The 20,617-nt window shown below is 50.4% G+C and overlaps 5 protein-coding genes across 5 annotated transcripts; 4 read left to right on the plus strand and 1 right to left on the minus strand.

Annotated features, from left to right (window-relative positions):
- Positions 1 to 263: 263 nt before the first annotated feature.
- Positions 264 to 3,402, plus strand: MAM_04260 (DNA/RNA helicase, DEAD/DEAH box type; the record flags this gene model as incomplete). Its single annotated transcript, XM_040823058.1, has 2 exons — positions 264 to 1,443; positions 1,505 to 3,402. 2 exons carry the CDS (start codon positions 264 to 266, stop codon positions 3,400 to 3,402), a joined length of 3,078 nt encoding a protein of 1,025 aa, XP_040678937.1.
- Positions 3,403 to 4,454: 1,052 nt separating this feature from the next.
- Positions 4,455 to 7,212, minus strand: MAM_04261 (Nitrate reductase; the record flags this gene model as incomplete). Its single annotated transcript, XM_040823059.1, has 2 exons — positions 4,455 to 5,350; positions 5,427 to 7,212. 2 exons carry the CDS (start codon positions 7,210 to 7,212, stop codon positions 4,455 to 4,457), a joined length of 2,682 nt encoding a protein of 893 aa, XP_040678938.1.
- A 1,810-nt stretch (positions 7,213 to 9,022) lies between these two features.
- On the plus strand, positions 9,023 to 12,939 carry MAM_04262 (nonsense-mediated mRNA decay factor (Upf2); the record flags this gene model as incomplete). The annotated part of the gene is made up of 8 exons (XM_040823060.1): positions 9,023 to 9,041; positions 9,105 to 9,149; positions 9,212 to 11,268; positions 11,335 to 11,626; positions 11,701 to 11,855; positions 11,922 to 12,212; positions 12,274 to 12,573; positions 12,637 to 12,939. The coding sequence occupies 8 exons, from the start codon at positions 9,023 to 9,025 to the stop codon at positions 12,937 to 12,939; spliced, it is 3,462 nt and encodes a 1,153-aa protein (XP_040678939.1).
- Positions 12,940 to 14,796: 1,857 nt separating this feature from the next.
- Positions 14,797 to 16,494, plus strand: MAM_04263 (chitin synthase D; the record flags this gene model as incomplete). Its single annotated transcript, XM_040823061.1, has 1 exon — positions 14,797 to 16,494. One exon carries the CDS (start codon positions 14,797 to 14,799, stop codon positions 16,492 to 16,494), a length of 1,698 nt encoding a protein of 565 aa, XP_040678940.1.
- A 1,341-nt stretch (positions 16,495 to 17,835) lies between these two features.
- MAM_04264 (Heat shock protein Hsp88) lies at positions 17,836 to 20,542 on the plus strand (the record flags this gene model as incomplete). The annotated part of the gene is made up of 6 exons (XM_040823062.1): positions 17,836 to 17,848; positions 18,003 to 18,064; positions 18,179 to 18,210; positions 18,361 to 19,819; positions 19,888 to 20,193; positions 20,246 to 20,542. 6 exons carry the CDS (start codon positions 17,836 to 17,838, stop codon positions 20,540 to 20,542), a joined length of 2,169 nt encoding a protein of 722 aa, XP_040678941.1.
- Between the last annotated feature and the right edge of the window lie 75 nt (positions 20,543 to 20,617).

Here is a 20,617-nt window from a genome sequence, read left to right on the forward strand (position 1 = left end):
AACGCCATTCCGATGATCCTCACAGCCCCTGGTTGGTACAGGATGGGAACAATTCACCTGGACAATCCACTGATCATGAAGAGGGGCAGCCTCAATTGGGAAAAAGAACCAAACCGACTTCGAAGAAGAAATCGTTTCTGCCTACAGACTGTGTTATTGAATGGCCTGCTACGTTCAAGGCGTTGGAAAAGACTCACAAGGCTTTGAATATCGTCTTTACATTTTGTTGCAGCCGAAAACATCTCGCAACGACGTTTGAAACCATGAAGCCGACAGTTGAATCGCACATTAAGCGAGCGCTAACAGAGGAAGAGGTGGCATTGGTAGTTGCCCTGCGACCGGAGGGTATCAACTTTGCGTATGTGGATGAACAAATGTTGCAGCTGGACATTAAGGGCTCAGAAAGAGACGATACGTTTAAGCCCTCGACATCTTCCCGCTCGCAGGCACCCGCCCCTGATGCATCCGTGGGCGGATGGGCAGGAAACGAGGGCCTAGATGATTACAGTCGCAATAAAGCCGGCACACGCAACCGAGAGGTGCTGTTTTTTGAGTTCATCGACGGAGACTTAAAACGCCAGGTGCAGGACAAGAAGACCGGCCAGCCAGTCCGACCAAACCGCAGACTTCGCGACGAGCAGCTAAGGATGCCGATATATGGACACAAACAAATGACCCAGCTAATCGAGAGGAGAAACCAGAAGTTCGCAAATGCTATAAACATTTTTCTCAATGATTGTGTGCAAGATGAACTGGACCCTGACGTCACTCTCAGGGAGCGGGCGCAGGCTTTCATCCCGAAACCATCTCCAATAAACGAAATCGCAACAGAGGTAGCACCAAGTACAATACCGGAAACTATTCCAAAGGACCGAAAATCGATACCGGAGATTGTGCAAGAGCTGAAACAAAGCTCCTGGTATACAGGGCAGATCGTACCAGACGGGCATAGGGTTTTCGGTTCCCAAGGGGCTATTTACGGCGATCTTGGTTTTCTGTTGAGTCAAAATCTTGTCAACGCGTTGTATAATGCCAAAGGCATCACGCGCTTCTATGCTCACCAAGCGGAGGCTCTGAACCACCTCTACGAAGGCAATAGTATTGTTGTGGCAACAGCGACCAGCTCAGGCAAGTCCTTGATATACCAGCTTCCTGTTCTTCACGCGCTTGAAAAAGACTACAATTCTAGGGCCATGTACATTTTCCCGACAAAGGCATTAGCGCAGGATCAGAAGCGGAGCCTGAAAGAAATGATGGTCTATATCCCTGGCCTTGAAGCCGCAGTCGTTGAAACCTTCGACGGTGATACGCCAATGAGCGCACGCAATACAATTCGTCAAGAAGCCAGGATCATATTCACGAATCCTGATATGCTGCATGTCACAATACTACCACAGGAAGAACGCTGGAGAACTTTCCTGACGCATTTGAAATACGTAGTAGGTCTGTGCAAGCCTGTCAATTCATCTGTGTCAATCACTTGCTAATATGACTTTATGTCCAGTTGATGAACTTCACTATTATAATGGGCAGCTGGGTTCACATGTCGCTTTCATTATGAGAAGACTACGACGCCTTTGCGCTGCAATGGGAAACCGCCGAGTTCGCTTCATTTCTTGTTCTGCAACTGTTGCCAACCCCAAGGAGCACTTCGAAACGATATTCGGGGTTGAAAATGTTACGTTGATTGACTACGACGGATCACCTTCGGGGCGCAAGGAGTTTTTGTGCTGGAATACACCATACAAAGACCCCAGTGACCCTGCAAGCGGCCGTGGGAATGCGAAGTTTGAATGTGCCAGACTTTTCTGCGCTCTTATGCTGAGAGGCGTTCGAATTATAGCTTTCTGTCGAGTTCGAGCCCAGTGCGAGGTCCTTGTTAATGCAATCAAGCAAGAGCTGGAGTCACTCGGTCGATCAGAGTGTATAAACCTGGTCATGGGTTACCGAGGCGGCTATACCGCCGCAGATCGCCGTCGCATCGAGTCTGAAATGTTTGAGGGCAAATTACTAGGAATTGTAGCGACTACAGCACTGGAATTGGGCATTGACATTGGTACTCTTGACGCTGTCATGAGTTGGGGATTTCCTTATACAATTGCAAATTTGCGTCAGCAGAGTGGCCGGGCGGGACGGCGAAACAAAGATTCCTTGTCTATCCTTGTTGGTGACGGATTTGCAACAGACCAACATTATATGCAAAACCCAGACGACTTATTTACTGAACCTAACTGCGGGCTTCAACTTGACCTTGGTAATATGCTAGTTCGGGAAGGGCATATCCAATGCGCCGCGTACGAGTTACCTATTAGACCTGAGCAAGATGCTCTATACTTCGGAGCCGATATATTGGACGTTTGCAAAAGCCGTCTAATACAGGATGAGATGGGCTACTATCACTGTCATGATCGATTTCGACCTCAGCCATCTCGTTATGTCGCCATACGGGACACGGAAGATGAGCATTTTGCTGTCATTGACATCACAAATGGTCGGAATATCGTACTAGAGGAGTTGGAAGCATCAAGAGCTACATTCACCATATACGACGGAGCCATATTCCTTCATCAAGGAAATACGTACTTGGTGCGAGACTTTCTCCCCGACAGAAAAATGGCCAAGGTAGAAAAGGTGAAGGTGGAGTGGACAACTACTCAGCGAGACTTCACAGATATTGATCCAACAGAGACAGAGGCTATTCGCAGGATCCCATCCTCCCTATCTCAAGCTTATTATGGGACAGTAAAGATCCAGCAAACTGTGTTTGGTTTTTTCAAGGTAGACAAGAAGGGGCGAGTTCTGGATGCCGTTCAAGTTGACAACCCGCCAGTTATCCGGTACAGCAAGGGCGTGTGGCTGGATGTTCCAAAAACAGCGCTGGACATTCTCCAAGATCGACGTCTGAATTCGGCGGCAGCTATCCATGCCGCAGAGCATGCAGTCATGAGTTTACTTCCTACATTTGTCATCAGCATGCCAGAAGACGTAAGGACTGAGTGTAAAGTGGCGCTGAAGGAATTCGCCAAGAAGGAGACGCAAAGAAAGCGGCCTGCAAGACTCACGTTTTATGATGCAAAGGGTGGTGCTAGCGGATCGGGTATTAGCACGAAGGCGTTTGATCACATAGACCACTTACTGAACATGGCCTTGAGGCGTGTTGAAGCGTGCCAATGCCAGCGTGGTTGCTTTGAATGCGTGGCATCGGCCATGTGCAAAGAATCAAGCGAAGTAATGAGCAAGGCTGGGTGCCGCGTTGTGATCAGGAGTCTACTGAATTTGAAAATTGACATTGACGAGCTTCCGATGGGACCGGAGGAATTTAGTCCGGTTGGCTTCGAGACCGTGATACCAGCTCAGCCTGTACCTTCTAGGGGCCAAGCGAGAAAGCGTGAGGCAGGATAGAAAACCCGATGGTGATTATTCTTGCATGGGTTGGCTGGACAGATGGAATGAGATTGGTCCTGGCCGGCGTGCGTCCGACAATGCCAAAAATGTCACGATTCCTACAATGACGTCAACCAATTTGGAGACATGCATATGAGACATGGCGAGAAGAAAATGAAGGCTTAGTGAACCAATGTGAAGAGAGCCTTTGGCGGCTGGGTGCTCGACAACAGGGTGCCAAGCAGTCACTGGGGATTCATAGGATATCGTCCTTTATAATAAGCTCGACGAATTCGAAGCGACGGGGCTAGGCTGCTCGAGTTCTGCGGCGCGAAGGTCAAATGTAAAGTCAATAATAGCGTGGCTAGCATGTTGCTACCAGGCAGCCCCTTTCCCTTTTCCTCACCACAAGTACTTGGACAGACAAGTTTTGATGGCGGAAGTAGCTAACGTCCAAGTTAGCTTCTCGTGAACCTACTGGAACTGAATGGTTTTCCAACGAGCGGTCTAGAAACCCTATCGTCCCTGATCATACGAGGCAAGATGTGAGGAGGCCTATATTTCCGATTGGTTATCAACCATGGACGTGGAAATGCTGCAGCGTATCACGGCCTTGCAGAGCGACCCTCAAAACGCGAGCCGCCGTCAGTGCCATGACAAAGTGAAGCGGATTTTCATCTCTGCTCCAACGGGGTGCCGACGCCAACTTCGCTGCTGGCAAGCCTCGATGGCTTCCTGCTTCAGTAGGCATGCGCACCTAGCCGCGTGACGAAAGCGAGGCACGCCCCCGGGACAATTGCTAAGAAATCGATGTCAAAGTTGATAGTAGACTTGGCGTTCCGGCTACAACGTGCTCTGGCCTACGAGAGGTTTGTCCTGATGTGAAAGAAGGACATCGTCAAGGTGCCGCAGACAGATGTGTCGAAGTCTTTGAAGTTCAGGACTCATACTCAATTGGCAAAGGCATCTATGTAAGCGCGCGACTTCCTGCTAAACTGGGAATGTTTCCAAATCTAACTTTCAGTTGCTTTCACCAGACCGCTCCATGCTGTCTTTCCGCTTAAGGTTACTCAAAACACAACAATGTTGTCATCTGGCCATCCCAAGTCTCTCAGTATATCGCAGACGCTCTTCTCCATTTGTTCTGGGCCACAGATCAGAACAACGTCATCGTTACTTAACCTTGGCGGCCCGATCTCACGTGAAATCAGGTCCTTGTCAATTCGGCCAGTCCGTCCTTCCCATGTAGAAGATGGACGGCTGAGACAATGGAGCAGATTGCATCTATGCTTTGCGATCGAGGCCAGCTGGTCCAGCTGCAGCCGACACAAAATGTCTTCCTCAGCACGGTTTCCGTCCAAAATAACGCACTCAGTGAGGTCATCGACATCCTGCATCATGGCTCGAAATACTCGAAAAATAGGCGTGATGCCCGAACCACCACATATCATGTTAAACCTGGATACTTGGCGAGACTTTCCGTAGATCGAACTAAGGCCTTTTCCGAGATACTCGAATTTACCCACTGGTCCCTTGAAGTCCACGAAGTGGCCTATGGGAGTGGAATCGAGCGCCTGGGTCATTTTGCCACCTTTACGTTCCGGAGTGTCATGGTAAATTTTGATCAACACATCGAGCCATCCTCGATCTGTTCCTTCGGAAATTGGAGTATAAGCCCGTATGATTGGCTCTCGAGTTACCGGATCGCGCAGCCTCATTATCAGGTGCTGCCCAACAGGCAATCCAACTTCTTGACCAGCGTGGTCCAGTTTGAATCTGAAGATCTTGGAGTCTGGAGAAACGCTGATCTTTTCCTGCAGGGTGGCTTTTGTCCAAACTTTGCTGCCAAGAAACACGGCTCTCTTGGGATCGCATTCGTTAGCCTCACCAGGCAGTTGCGCTAACGCATCTTGGCTGAGTTTTCCTATATGGTACGCGGGCATCATGGCTCTGGCGTTTTCACTATCTGAATGAAATCTCAGTCAGTATATATATACCATTCGAGCAGACGGAGCCTGTCTTTTTTGGGAGGTGATTCTTACGAATCGCAACAAACTCCTCTGTCACATCTTGTCCAGCAGCCCCGAATATAGATGCCGCACCACCCGAATGACCGTTCAAAAACTGTGTTCCATCGTATACTTGTCCATTGACAATGAACCAAGGTTCCTGTTCGCCACTATGGGATCTCATTTCACCCATGGTGACCAGACGGTTGTTACAGGGATTCGTCATGCATGCCTGCATTTCTGGTTCAGGCTCGATCACATCTTCAGTTTGGCCAGTCAACTTCTCACCCCATGAGCCATTTGTGAGATTGCCTCCTGCCTTCTTAATCCGCTCCATCCACCCGCCCGGAATCAGAGCAGGTTGCGTAGGGTGCTCAAACCATAATGCATGGCCATCATTACGGACGACAATCCTGAACCAAGGGTTATTCATCATACCCAAAACACTCCAATACATGTCCCTGGGCTGTACCATGAGGCTTTCGTCCATTGCTCTGACCATGATGCCGGTCGTTGATTTGAGGTCTTCAATATCCACGTCGAGTTCCCAAAAACACCAACAGAACGACGTCTCTCGCCACCACATGTCAATTCTTCCGCCGTATAGTCTTTGTCCATCAGGAGCAAGGCGATATCGATCCTCGGGATAATCAATATTTGCCAATCTCCAAGACTTGCCGCTGTCCAAAGTGACCTCCATCCGAGTAACTCGTTTACCTCCACCACCGTATGCATATCCCCGGACTTTGTAAGTCCTCATATTGCCATTAAGTAAAAGTTTTTCATTATGCGCCGGGTAACAGATGACACCATTGGTATTCAGGTCATATATGGCATATCTCTCGTCTCTCCATGTATCTGGCAGGTCGACGCTTGCCTCGGGCGTTACCATGGTTGGCAAAACTCTATTATCATAGATGTGGTACCAATTGTCGCTGGGTTCCTCGGTGATAATTATCCTCCTCAACCATTTGACGCTGCGGCCCCCGATTTGGCCAGGGATAACGACACGAACAGGCTTGCCATGGTCAGGGTGCAGAGCACAACCGTTCATTTTGTGAGCAACCATGATGCCCCTGTTAGGATCCAGGCACCAATTGAGCTTCACAGACGTCCCGTAGTAGCCATTTGGCAACTTGTCAGCACCTTCGAAACAAACATATCTCGCACCTCTCCTCGGTCTCGCCTTGGCAATCAAATCACCAAGGGCAACACCCGTCCAAAGAGCTGTTGAGAGACCGGCCGGACCCCAGGAGAATCCCTTTGATTTGCGGACCACATTTTGTTCCTTGCGGCGATTGCCTGCGCAGACAAGCGTGATGGGATATGTCAGCTGCTCGTATTCTGCGATGAGCTCCCCGACGCTCAGAGAAAATGGATTCTCAACCAGGCCCTCGACGGCGACTTCCCACTGATTCATGGTGTCATCGTCACACTTGGGTACTGGCCCATGGTTTCTGACGTAGTGAAGGTCTTCACTAGTCAAGAACCCTTCGTCATACAAGTCGCTCAGGGGAGGCTCGCAATTGAAGGGATGTGTACCGGTTAGTCGAATCAGGCGAGCGTCTCTCTCAACGTGGCTGTCTGGTGTTTTCAGGTCCTCTGGTCGAACAGACTTTTGTGAATTTGTTGGAGGGAGGGCATAGTTCGAGGAGAAGTAGTTTTCTGGGGTAGGCAATACGGGGAAGGCGACGTCGTTGGGATGGCCGTCCACACTACACCTTGGAGATCTTCCCGCAGTGCTTGGGGGGCTCGGGGGTTGTGTAACGGCTGCTGCCCCTCGCAGACCCTGCTTCGAGATGCTTCGCCATTGGGGCATGCTGAATCTCGGAGAGGTACAGGGCGTGCAGGAGACGAGGCTTCGTTTTACTTGGAGGCCAAACGACACCGAACTCCACGAAACAGGCGTTCAAAGCAAGAAAATAAAAAAAGACGCACATATGAGGGAAAGGATATTGATCTAGGGAGCCACTCGCATCATCAGTGCATATCATGTGGAAGGGGAAAAATTTGCTTTCCAGGCCAAAATTGTCCCAGACGGTGTCAAATCCCCATAGTCTTATCAAGCCCCAAAGCTCCAAGCATGCAGGCATTGGGAGAAGAATCTTGACACCTGAAATGCCTTTCTGACGGCACAGTTTGAAGCCAGTTCCTCTACCAAGGTTGGGCGGTTCCTACCGATAGCCCCATCACGCCGCAGCGTAGAACATCACGCGTTGAGATAGGTACAGTCTTTTGATAGACTGTACTTTCAAACCAAGTTACTTCCGCGGAAATCTCCATAATCGAAGGATATTTCCGGGGGAGAGTTGTGGAGTGCGTGGAGATGAGGATCTCTTTGTTCTGGAGATGCGTTAGTCGCGGGAATAGCGATGGTCACGGATAGAGGCGAGAGCCAAACGGCTAGTTAGCTCCAAAAAGAAAGAAAAAATCGGGCCACTATCACATACGTGGCACGGTCTCGATTTGCGATTTTGTAGCAAGTGCCCGGGAGATTTAACGACGATCCCGGTGGCAAGGAGGCCAGACAACTCGGAACTCGCCAGATAGGAGGCGCGTGCGGTCAGTCTAGAAGCAGCTAGCCGGCCAGGGGTGACGCCTCGGCCATGTCCAGTCATGTTATGAGGATTGACTCTGATTGATCATCAGTCTGATACTGCCTGGGTAGTCATTATCATTTCAAAGAGGCGTGTGTTGATACTAGTAGATATTGCGAGTGGGAAGAGTTGTGGTCAAAGCTTGTCCGTGTGATAGGGGCCCCGCCCGAGGTCGGTCCGTCCGTACAATGCCCACATCTTCCTGGCATTGGGAACGCCAGTGGAAGCCGGCTTTTCCGTATGGACAGAGTTGGAGCCAGACGAACTGTGATCAAGTACCCAGGTACGTGTCATGCGTGCCGGATGCCCCACGAGGTCCAATTTGTTGGCATTCATTGCCGAGAGTTCCGTTCACAACTCCAGAGTTGAACGCACATGATCCCTTTGTCTAAAACCGGAAAGACGCCCTGGTCATGCAAGTTAAGTTAGTATGGCTTGCTTCTGGATAGTTCCATAGCCTTGGCTAGCGGAAATAATAGAATAATAATTTTTTGAAGCAGCACTCTGGGCTGTGGTGTTGTAACTTGTGAGACATTTAGCTGCGAGAAATGTAGCTAGTATCCTCGCTGCAAAAATGATATGTGGAGGTACCCATGTGGGATTGTGCGTCTTCAATTTTAGGATATTGCGACTTTCGTTGCCCTGGTCAGTGCAGAACGTATACGAGTACCCTAAGTACTTAGGTACCTACTACCTTAGTAGCATTTAACTTTATAGGGCACTATCTGGGTACTTAGGCCCTGATAATAAGCCAGCTCTGTTCCCAAAGTGGCACAGTCACTAGTTCGATATTCATTGTCGACAAGATAAAATGCAAATCCGAGGTTTCCCAGAGAGCTGCCCGCTGGTTGCATCCGCCCCACTGACAACCTAGCTCTCGATTTCACTTGGGCCCACAAAACTCTTCCATCTTGGTCGCCGATTGGCTTCCAACACCAACACCTCTCTGTCTGCAGTCTGCATCATTCAACTACCTACCAACCGCCCATCCACGAGCTACGTTAGGCTTGTCACCACCACCAAGTGGTTGTCATGGACCGCCAAAGGAAGCGTATGTATCATGGTTGCTTCAAATTGAACGTCTGTCACTGGGGCTGACATCACTTGACAACAGGCGAGCTGCGCACCTTGAACATCAGGGCTTGGGATGGGGAGGATGGTTTGTTACTCCATGCATTATCTACTGCCCTCTCAGTTCTCACTAACCTGTTTGCCACGCAGACGTCCTCCTCGTTTCCAACTCACTCGATTCATCCCTGAAAAAAAACACAGCCTTCATTAAGCGTCTTCGGACCGCTATCAGCCATGCTACCCTGTCGACTTTCTTACAAGAGATTCGCACTCTGAGCCTGCACAAGTACCTCTCCGAGGTCATAGCCGCCTGTTATGAAGGTCTTTGCAAGCTCAAGTCCCCAGGGGAAATCGAAGCAGGCGTTGAAATCGTGAGCGCTCTCCATCAGCGTTTTGGACCGGCCGAGTTTACTGAGTATCTCGCCTGGCTGCTGGGCAAGGGAATGGCTACTCCCGACAAGACTTCGCTCAAGAGTCTAGCCATTGAAGTCCGCGAGAAGGAAGAAAAGGAAAGAATCACCCGTCAGAGGGCTCTCCTGCGAGTCATCACCGAACTGTGGCTGGTTGGCGTTGTCAGAACCCTGGATGATGCCACGAAGCCGGATGATGCGATAAAGGGTGCTGCTGCTGGGAAGGCTGCCGAGCTCAAGACTCGGCCGAGCTCCAATAAGGCCGGTGGCGCGGAACCCTTTCCCCTAGAAGTACTCAAGGATCTTCTTGGCTTCGATCGGGAACACGCCAACTTGCCACTGCTCGTCATCTTTGTTAAGTCATTCGGCTGGGATATCTTGGGCGTCAAGCCCACTGGGTCAGACGGTCGGAAGACGGTTGAGGAAGACGGTGCCACGAGCAGTCCCGGCGACATTTTACGAGGTGTCGATGATGCCACCGAGTTAAACCAGGCTCCAGATCAGCAACCTCTCACGCCTCCCGACATAGCGGAGCGATTCAGAAAGATCTTGAAAAAGTATTTTGACGATGTGGCCGCGCATATTGTAAGGGACCAAAAGTTGATCCAGTCTCAAGCCCGACGAAACGCTGAGGCCTACGTGAAATCCGGTGAAGTGTTCGAGGACCGCCAAGCGAATTACGAGAAGCAGGTCAAAGCGCAGGAACGCCTGGTATCCAATGCACAGGTGATTGCTGATGCTATTGGCGCAGAGATGCCTGACTTGAAAGAGTCGGACGACGCCCTTGCAACCTCCAGTGGCTCGATAGGCCTAGTCAAGACCAGCGAGTATTTGCGAACTATGTCTGAAGGTGCAGGAATATGGACAGATGAGGACGAGCGTCGGTTTTACGAAAATCTCGTCGACCTCAAAGGCAAAGTCCCGCCGATACTTCTTGAGGACGGCAAGAAGAAGAAGACTGACGGCGAGGAACAAGTTGGCAAGAAAACGGACGTCGCCTCAGATTCCCCGGACACCGCAAAGGCCACTGCGGAAGCTGCTGATGATCAGTCAATGGCGATAGCTAATAAGAATATTGGCGCCCAGGTCGATGCCTTGCTGGCACGCTTGCCTGAGCTTACAAACAAGGACATCATTGATCAAACTGCAATCGACTTTTGCTTCCTCAATTCCAAAGCCTCTCGCAATCGACTTGTGAAAGCCCTCACGGAAGTTCCCAAGGGGCGAAGCGATTTACTCCCGTCATGGTCACGATTAGTAGCTACGCTTGGCAGATATATGCCTGATGTACCCAAGGGTCTCGTTGATTACTTAGATGCTGAGTTTCGAAGCTTACAGCGGAGAAAAGAAAAGGACTTTTTGGGACAAGTCCGTCTCAGCAACATTCGATACCTGGCTGAACTTACCAAATTTGGTGTCGTACCTGAACATGTTGTATTTCATTGCCTGAAAGTCAGTCTTGACGACTTTTCGCGCATGAATATCGAAATCTTGTGCAACCTGATCGAAAACTGTGGTAGATACCTGCTCAAGAACCCCGAGACCGCACCACGTATGGCCAGCTTTCTCGAAACTCTACAACGCAAGAAATCTGTACAGCACATTGGACAGCCGGAGCGGATGCTCATCGACAATGCTGTTTACTATGTCGACCCTCCGGAGCGGCCTGCGATTGAGCAAAAGGAGCGAACCCCGATGGAACTTTTTATTGCGAAGTTGGTCTATAGCGACATGACTAAACGCAACTACAGCAAAATTTTGAAGCAAATCCGGAGGCTCCATTGGGAAGAAACTGAGGTATGCCTTGGGTGGAGCTTGCTGGCAGGCGAAGAGCCACCTCGAGGTTGCTAATTCATTTGGCAGGTTGTGTCTATCCTTGAAAAGGTTTTCTCTAAACCTGGAAAGGTCAAGTATGGGAATATTCACCTGCTTGGCATTCTGTTGAGCGCCATCTATCGTTATCACCCGGAATTCGTGGTCAAAGTAATCGATAATGTCATTGAGTCGGTCAACGTAGGCTTGGAACAAAATGATTTTCGATTCTTCCAACGACGAGTTGCAGAGGTGAAATATCTGGGCGAACTTTACAATTATAGGATGCTGGAGCATCCTGTCATCTTTGACACCTTGTACAAAATTCTTACGTTTGGATATGGTGAGTGACCGCAATGGCTTCCCTTAGCAGACCTTCTTTTGTTTTTATTTTATTTTGGCTTACCATTGCCGTAGGAGGACCACCGGTTCCCGGTCGACTTAATCCATTCGATCTCCCGGATGACTTCTTCCGTATTCGCCTCGTCTCTACAATGTTGGAAACCTGTGGGATGTTTTTCAATCGTGGAGCTGCTGGCAAGAAGCTAGACTACTTTCTGTCCTTCTTCCAGGTAGGGGTTGATTGGGAAATACTCAGACTTGCGGCACTTGAATGCTAGCTAACGATGTTTGATCAGTACTATGTCCAAACAAAAACTTCCCTCCCCATGGACATTGAGTTCGTCGTTCAAGACGTCTTTTCGCTTACTAGGCCACAATGGAAACTCGCCGCCAGTCTAGAAGAAGCAACCAAAGCGCTTCAACTTGCCATAGTCCAAGATCAAAAGACTGCTGGTATTGAAAGGGCTGCCGAAGTAGACGACGCCACCAGTGGAGCGTCATCTGACGATGATAATGGTGATGTAGATGACGTTGAGCAGGACGGCGAAGTGGATGAAGACAGTGCCTCGGAAGATGATGAGGTTGAGGTAAGCTGAATAATACGCATCCTTGTAGTCATTATCTTATCTCTAACGCGGAGGGTGACAGGATGGAGATGATGCATCTGTCAATGATAGTGACTTCAGTGATGAAGCCATCGTTGTCACCCGGCAAGAGGAGGCTGTCGACCCCGAGGACGAGGCCGATTTTGAACGAGAATATGCAAAGATGATGTCCGAAAGTCTTGAGTCTCGGAAATTCGAACGTAAGCCACTGTTCGATGTGCCTCTACCCGTGAGACCGAAGAATCGGGAACCGTCCATGGGCTCGGCTCTGGATGCAGAACCATCTGGACCGAACCATAAAATGGCCTTTTCGCTTTTGACGAAGAAGGGAAATCGACAACAGGTTTGTGTTCATGGCAAAGACGCTCCATCTTGACTTAACTATTCACTAATGGCTGACGGACAGACTCGCACGGTCGAGCTTCCATCTGATTCCCCCTTCGCCATTGCTATGAAGACTCAGCAGCAAGCTGAAAAGGAAGAACAACAACGGATCAAAAATCTGGTTCTGAACTACGATCTCCAGCAAAGCGAAGACCAAGAAGGCAAGCATGGCGAAGCTAGACCCGTCCTGTTTTGCTTCTTTGCGCTGACATCTTCTGCAGGTAGTGAGAGAGCAACGACCTTCTATCACAATCGAATTGACCGTTCGAGTAAGGATCGAGGCCATAGGATCAGAAAGCTTCAATTGAGTGACGTCGATTGGTGAAGATCTTGGCACAAGGTCAACAGGGATGCTTTATAATCTGCAACCAAAACTCGCTTGGTCGAGGGTGGCGCCCAGGCCGAACGGCACCATGAAGACGCATATCTTTTTAATTGGAGCCGCTTCGGCTGCCAGTGCCAAGCTTTAGCATGCAGACGGGGCTTCATAGTGGGAGGCTGAACACACGGTTCGGCTTTTCCAACGAGCAAGTCATTGGCCAAACAAAGGCTAGACATTTACAGGCCAAGACTCGAAACTGGGCAACTGTCTCCTGGATGTTATTGCTGGCAATAACAGATTAGGTAGACGCGACGAATTGCCTGGCACTCTCTCCTGTTTTTGAAAGCGCCATCAATTCGATATTGACCAGCCAATGCCAATAGGGCTAATACACCGGGCAACCATTTCTCGACTTGCTCCCTTGGGAAATGGCGTGACATGCAAAATTAGACTTTCCATTAAATTGGGACGTACGCTTTCATTTCATTAACGCAGTCAGCTCTATCATGGCACGGGATACGTCTTGAAAAAAGCGTGGCGTCGCAGCCGGTTGCGAAGCAGCAGACAGAAGGACCTACCTAAGTACCTAGACCTAGTAGGAGGGAGCTCAAAGGTGGCTGATTGACTGCGGAAGGCATTGTCATTCTATCAAGAGACCAAGTGCGTGTGCGTCAACCACGCTTACGGGTTCCAAAGAGCAGGGCCTTTCTCGGCATTGTGCGTCTCGAGCACCCACCCATCCTGGGGATTCAATCCGTCAAGTACCAGCCAGACCAGCCGGACTGGTTTCCAATCAATGAACGGATCTTGGAACTTGACCTAAGTATGTTTCTGTCCAACTTTAATTTAAAAAAATTTTCCCGTTCTGGCATTGCCAAGTAAAGTCTTGTCGCGAAGAGGGCATAGGACGGCCCAGAAAATTCCGCTCGTCTTGCGTGGCCAACCATAAGCTCAGACCTCACCCCGATCCAAGGACCATTGTGTCTGGTGTTGAATGCTGTGTAACGTTTGAGCTGTCTGGGTAGGTAGGCACCTGCTTTTAGACGTGTAGCCACCCGGGATCAATTGATTGTTGCCTGTCTCAGACTGCCTCTTCCCGCTCTTCTTTCAGTTCCATCTCTTGGTGATTTCCCTGCACACCTCGTCTCGCACCACCGACAAGACGGACTCTACCGATCTTGTATTTGTCCTCGACGGAGACCAAGCTTAGGCTCGGTGTTCTCGAGAATGGCTGTCACAATCGGAGATTGGCCGCTCAAAGATGTAGGTTTCTCTGCATCCACACCGTCCATCTGCCTGCTGCACTCTCGAGGGACGCGTAGCCAAGTAGTGACGAGATAGCTGACCATGTTCTCCGCATAGGTTATATACACCATCATTGTAGGACTTCTCATGCTGATGGCATGCTTTGAGTGGTTTCTTTGGCTGGCAGCCTTCATATACTGCCTCGTCAAGGTATTCGGAAAGGCCGAGCACTGGTCTATCCGGGCCCTCTGTCTAGTTGTCGGTTCTGCTTTTGTTTTGCTGCGGTCAGTCTAGGAGCCTCTCTCCCGTCTGGCAGGTCAAGACTCGGCGTTGCCATATCGTACCATCGTGTGGCGACGAACTAACTCAAAGATCGAAAGATGCATTTTCCTCCCGATAATGATTGTCACGCTTCCCCTTCCACCCGTCATAGCGAACTGGTGGCCAGAAGCTGTCACATCCTTCCTGCAGTGGTTTGCTTTTTGGAGTTTCTCCATCCTGCTCATAGTCCCATGGCTTTTTTGCATCTACCAGCTCGTGACAAACCATCTGGGGCGCACAAAGCGTATAAAGAGAGTTCTGGATGATTACACAGCTCCCAAAGTCGTCGTTGTCATGCCCTGTTACCGTGAGGAGCCTCACGTTCTCATTAGCGCCATTGACTCTGTTGTTGAATGTGACTACCCTGCCTCGTGCATTCACGTCTTCCTTTCTTTTGATGGTGAGCAGGTAGATGAGCTCTATCTCGGCACACTGGGTTTGCTTGGGGTACCACCGACGTTGAAGTCATACCCCAATAGCATTGACGTCGTGTACAAAGGTGTCCGAATCACGGTCTCGCGATTTGCCCACGGCGGCAAGAGACAGTGCCAAAAGTCAACCTTTGAACTTATCGACCGCGTGTATGCCGACTACATCAAGCAGAATGACAACATCTTTATCCTATTTATCGATTCGGATTGCATCCTGGATAGAGTATGCCTGCAGAACTTTGTTTACGACATGGAACTCAGTCCTGGCAACTCTAGAAAAATGCTCGCCATGACTGGAGTCATCACCTCGACCACCAAGAAGCACAGCATTATTACGTTGCTCCAAGACATGGAGTACATTCACGGCCAACTATTCGAGCGTACCGTGGAATCTGGCTGTGGCTCAGTCACTTGTCTTCCTGGAGCGTTGACGATGCTCCGCTTTTCAGCATTCAGAAGGATGGCCAAATACTACTTTGCCGACAAGGCCGAGGAGTGCGACGACTTGTTTGACTACGCCAAATGTCACCTTGGCGAGGATCGGTGGCTTACCCATCTCTTCATGATAGGGGCCAAACAACGGTATCAGATTCAGATGTGCACCTCTGCCTTTTGCAAGACAGAAGCGGTACAAACTTATGCGTCTCTCGTCAAGCAAAGACGCCGGTGGTTCCTGGGCTTCATAACAAACGAAGTCTGCATGTTGACTGACTGGAGGCTGTGGAAGAGATATCCAGCGTTGATATTAGTGCGCTTTATGCAAAACACGATTCGAACCACGGCACTTCTCTTTTTCGTCATGGTTCTGGCGCTCTTGACCACTACGGCGAGCGTCCGCAATCTGCCAGTGGGGTTTATGGCAGTGTCTCTAGGATTGAACTGGCTCCTGATGCTATATTTTGGCGCAAAGTTGAAGAGGTTCAAGATATGGTTTTATCCTCTGATGTTCGTCCTGAATCCCCTCTTTAATTGGTACTACATGGTGTACGGAATTCTGACAGCCGGGCAACGGACGTGGGGGGGACCACGAGCGGACGCTGCGGCGGCCGACATGCACACTACTGCCCGAGAAGCAGCAGAGCAAGCGGAGAGGCAAGGTGACGAGTTGAACATTGTGCCGGAAACCTTCAAGCCGGCAAAAGAGGCCAGAATAATATTCGACGAGAACCAAGGCCCCGGCGTCCCGATTGTGCGCAAGCGGAGTGTTGTGCGACCCCCAGACGTGGTCGATGGCCAGTTTTCCGGTCCAATACATGTCAAGGGCACGCCGTACGCCAGCAGACGGCATGCTCAGTATGCTGAGCCAATTTCCGAACAAGCCAAGCCATGGCCAGCCTACGATGTCGAGGGGGCATTGGCCCGTGACGGCGAGGGCGATGCATACATGAGTGATGAAGACAAGAGGAAATATGCCATAGCTCACCAAGCTCGAAGGCTGCGGCTCGAGCAGCGTCCACGACCAGGAACAGGTCTGAACCCGAGATGGCACCACGGTCCGCTATCAAGCGGAACTCACAGGGGCGAGGATCAAGGCGATGATGGCGTGGGGATCGCTTTGTAAACGTCAACAACTGTGGCGGCCGGCTGTCACTAGCATCAAGGAAACATCTCAGCGGACGGATGATGGCGGTGGTATGCTCCTGGTTTGGGTGTACGCATATGACGGTGAATGAAATGAAGTATTCGTACCATTTTTTTAAGCATACGAAAAAGAAACTCACGCAACGTTAAAGCACTCTTGTGGAAAGGAATTGGTGTAAAATAAAAATCGGCTATATTTGGTTGTGCTGACTAGAAGTCGCCGCGTCATTTGAAACCTTGGAGGGGTCGTCCTTGTTCATTTATTATTCCCGACACCAACAGTGAGTGTAAATGCCCGCGGGCATCTGTAGCCAACGTATCAATGCGGGGTTAGTAGGAGTTGCTGATGCTGTTGGATGATGGAGACGGCGTACGTCCAAGTTGGCCGAGCCTTGGTCGTTACGAAGTGCTGCAAGGCGTGTTGGCGTCTGGAATGTTGTGGCTGCCTCGGTGTTGACCCTAGAAACTTCTTCCGGCTTCCACCATGAATGAGCACGTTCCACGTAATGTATTTTGGTACGTACCTGAAGTGAGGAGGTACCTACTTGTACTTATGGACGGGGGGCAGCTTGGCCAAAATGGAACTGGGGTATCGGCCGGAATTGTACCCATCAGGCGATTCGAAGCGGGCGAAGTACGGAGTACCGGTCGAGCTCATCCAGCCCGTCGCTGAATGATCCAGGTGCCGAGTAAGTACCTAGGTAAGTTAAGTACTTAACGCAACCCGAGGATCAGGGCTCGAAAGTGACCCTGAACGCTCCAAGCAATGCTCCAAGCTACTGCTGGAATTAAATTACACATGAGAGGACGGTTCTGAGCTGTTGGGTTGGTGGAGTTCTAGAAGTTACCATGTCGTGACTCCTGCCCGCAGCCTTTTTTTTTTTTTGGGAAAAATAAAATGAAATAAAATAAAACCAGTCTTTCTTTAAACAGTCTGGTACTGCCTCTCAGTAACTGTTCTGTTGCGAATAATAACTACTCCGTAACAGAGGGGAAAAAAACTGCCACCACTCACACCGCCCACCAACCCCCCACCAGCCCGGGCCTGCCCTCTCCCCGCCACTACTTTTTTCTGCCGAGTTCTTCTTCTGACGTCGATGCACGTCTCTGCTCAACTACAGAAAGTACACAATCAGAATCCTCTTTCTTCTCGTTTCCATCGCCTTTCCTCCTTCCACGTTCCGCCGTACTCGTCGTGCCTTGCACATCATTAGCAACGCCCCGTGTCCAGCCGTCCCCTCTGTGGCTACGATAAGAGATTGAAACAGAACGACCTTGAAAACCACGTTGTAGAGCGCCAAACCTACAAACTACGGGCACAATGAGCGTCGTGGGTACGTAGTCACGCTGGTGCTTGGGCTAGCATAATGCTCGTCCTTGGCCTGACTGGCATCTTATGCCCTACTTGCAATAACTCGATGCCGCTTTTGGCCTCCAGCGCCTGGTTGCCCGGCCTCTAGAGCAATGTACTGACCTTGACTTCAACAGGTGTCGATTTCGGAACGCTTCAAACGGTGGTCGCTGTCGCCAGAAATCGTGGCGTCGACGTGGTATGTTGACGGTCCTTTTTTCCCTCCTTGCACAATTCTCTGCCCATTGCGCCCCTCTATTCCAGCTCACACGTCCGCAACAACAAATTGTGCTAACAGACATCCTCGTCTTAGATCACCAACGAAGCTTCCAACAGAGCTACTCCGTAAGTTCACGCTGCACAATTGCCGTCCCCCCAACTGCAACTCCACTCACAAGCGGTCATTCGTCTTTACAACGTGTTGTCAACATGCTTTCCTCTTTTTTTTTGTCCTTCTCCCCGTATGTAAAGCTAACGAATGCTCGCTGTCATTAGCTCCATGGTTGGTTTCGGCCCCAAGACGCGATTTATTGGGGAGGCTGCCAAGACCCAAGAGATCACCAATCTCAAGAATACAGTGAGCTGCTTGAAACGCCTCGTTGGCCGATCCTTCAACGACCCCGATGTCAAAATTGAGCAGCAGTTCATCACTGCACCGCTTGTTGATATCAATGGGCAGGTTGGTGTTGAGGTGTCCTACCTCGGGAAGACGGAGAGATTCACAGCTATTCAGCTCGTCGCCACCTACTTGAGTAAAATGAAACAAATCGCGGCTGCCGAGCTGAAGTCGCCCGTTTCCGATCTCTGCATGAGCGTTCCCCCATGGTTCTCGGATGTTCAGCGCCGAGCCCTGCTTGATGCCGCTGAGGTTGCGGGCCTGAAACTTCTCCGCCTCATCAATGATAACGCTGCAGCTGCTCTCGGTTGGGGCATCACCAAACTCGACCTTCCAGCCCCAGAGGAGAAGCCCCGCCGGGTGTGCTTCGTCGATGTCGGCCACTCCAACTTCACCTGCTCCGTTGTCGAATTCAAGAAAGGGGAGCTTGCCGTCAAGGGTACAGCTTGGGATCATAACTTTGGAGGTCGAGACTTTGACAAGGCTCTCGTTGATCATCTTGCGAAGGAGTTCAAGGGAAAATACAAGATCGACATTCACACTCACGGACGTGCCATGGCCCGCACCATTGCCGCCGCTGAGAAGACAAAGAAGATTTTGTCCGCCAATCAACAGGCCCCCGTCAATATTGAGTCTCTGATGAACGACATTGATGTTGCTGCCATGATCACTCGTCAGGAATTCGAAGCTATGATTGAACCACTTCTGAATCGCGTCCAGGCACCTCTGGAGCAGGCTCTGGTGCAGGCTAAAGTCACCAAGGATGATATCGATGTTGTTGAGATTGTCGGCGGTGGCTCTCGTGTCCCTGCTCTCAAGGAGCGTATCCAGACCTTCTTCGGGAAGCCCCTCTCTTATACGATGAATGCTGATGAAGCTGTTGCCCGCGGCTGCGCTTTTAGCTGCGCTATCCTGTCCCCGGTGTTTCGGGTCCGTGACTTCTCAGTCCAAGACATCATCAGCTACCCCATCGAGTTCGCCTGGGAGAAAGCTGCCGACATTCCTGATGAGGATACCAGCCTGACGGTCTTCAACAAGGGTAATGTCCTTCCGTCGACCAAGATATTGACCTTTTACCGCAAGCAACCATTCGATCTCGAAGCTCGGTATGCCAAGCCCGAAGATCTGCCCGGCAAGCAGAACCCTTGGATAGGACGGTTCTCTGTCAAGGGTGTCAAGGCCGAGGGTCAGGACGAGTTCATGATTTGCAAGCTTAAGGCTCGTATCAACATTCACGGCGTCCTCAATGTCGAGAATGGTTACTATGTCGAAGACCAGGAAATTGAGGAGGAAATCAAAGAAGATGAAAAGGAGGACAGTGAGAAGAAGGATCCAGATGTAAGTACCTGCTGTCCTGTTGGCGAAACGTTTCCTACTGTGGCTCAAAGTCTGACATACCTCTGTAGGCTATGGATACCGACAAAAAGGAGGATGCCCCTAAAAAGACTCGAAAGGTTAAGAAGCAGGTCCGAAAGGGCGACTTGCCAATCTCCAGTGGGACTTCTTCTCTAGATCCCGCACAGAAAGCCGCCTTGAGTGAAAGGGAGTCTTCCATGGTCATGGAGGACAAGCTCGTTGCTGATACGGAAGAGAAAAAGAATGAGCTGGAAACTTTCATCTACGACCTTCGTGCCAAACTCGACGAACAGTACGCCGAGTTTGCCAGTGACGAAGAGAAGACGAGCATCAAGGCCAAGTTGGAAGTTGCCGAGGTAAGCTCATCACCCAAGAACAAAAAGGTAGTCAAGAGACTGATTGCTCTAGGAATGGCTCTATGACGAGGGCGACGATGCCTCCAAGGGCGTCTATATTGCCAAGCTTGACGAACTGAGAGCTCTTGCTGGGCCCATCGTTCAGCGCCATTTTGAGAAAATCGAGGCCGAGAGGCGTGCTGCCCAGGAACGTATCGAGGCCGAGAAGGCTGCCAAAAGAGCCGCTGAGGAAGAGGATCGCAAGGCTGCTGAGGCGGAAAAGTCCGCTCAGCAAGGCTCGAACGACCAGGAGATGAAGGATGCCGACGACCCGCAGCCCCAGTCGGAAGAACCTGACGAGTCTAAATAAATAGACGTATCCGAAGAGAATCTGCATGAATAGATGGGAAATGAGTAGATATGATGCAGAAACGAATGGTTACCC

This window comes from Metarhizium album (genome assembly GCF_000804445.1).
Source record: "Metarhizium album ARSEF 1941 chromosome Unknown scaffold_9, whole genome shotgun sequence".
In the NCBI taxonomy this organism is placed as follows: domain Eukaryota; kingdom Fungi; phylum Ascomycota; class Sordariomycetes; order Hypocreales; family Clavicipitaceae; genus Metarhizium; species Metarhizium album.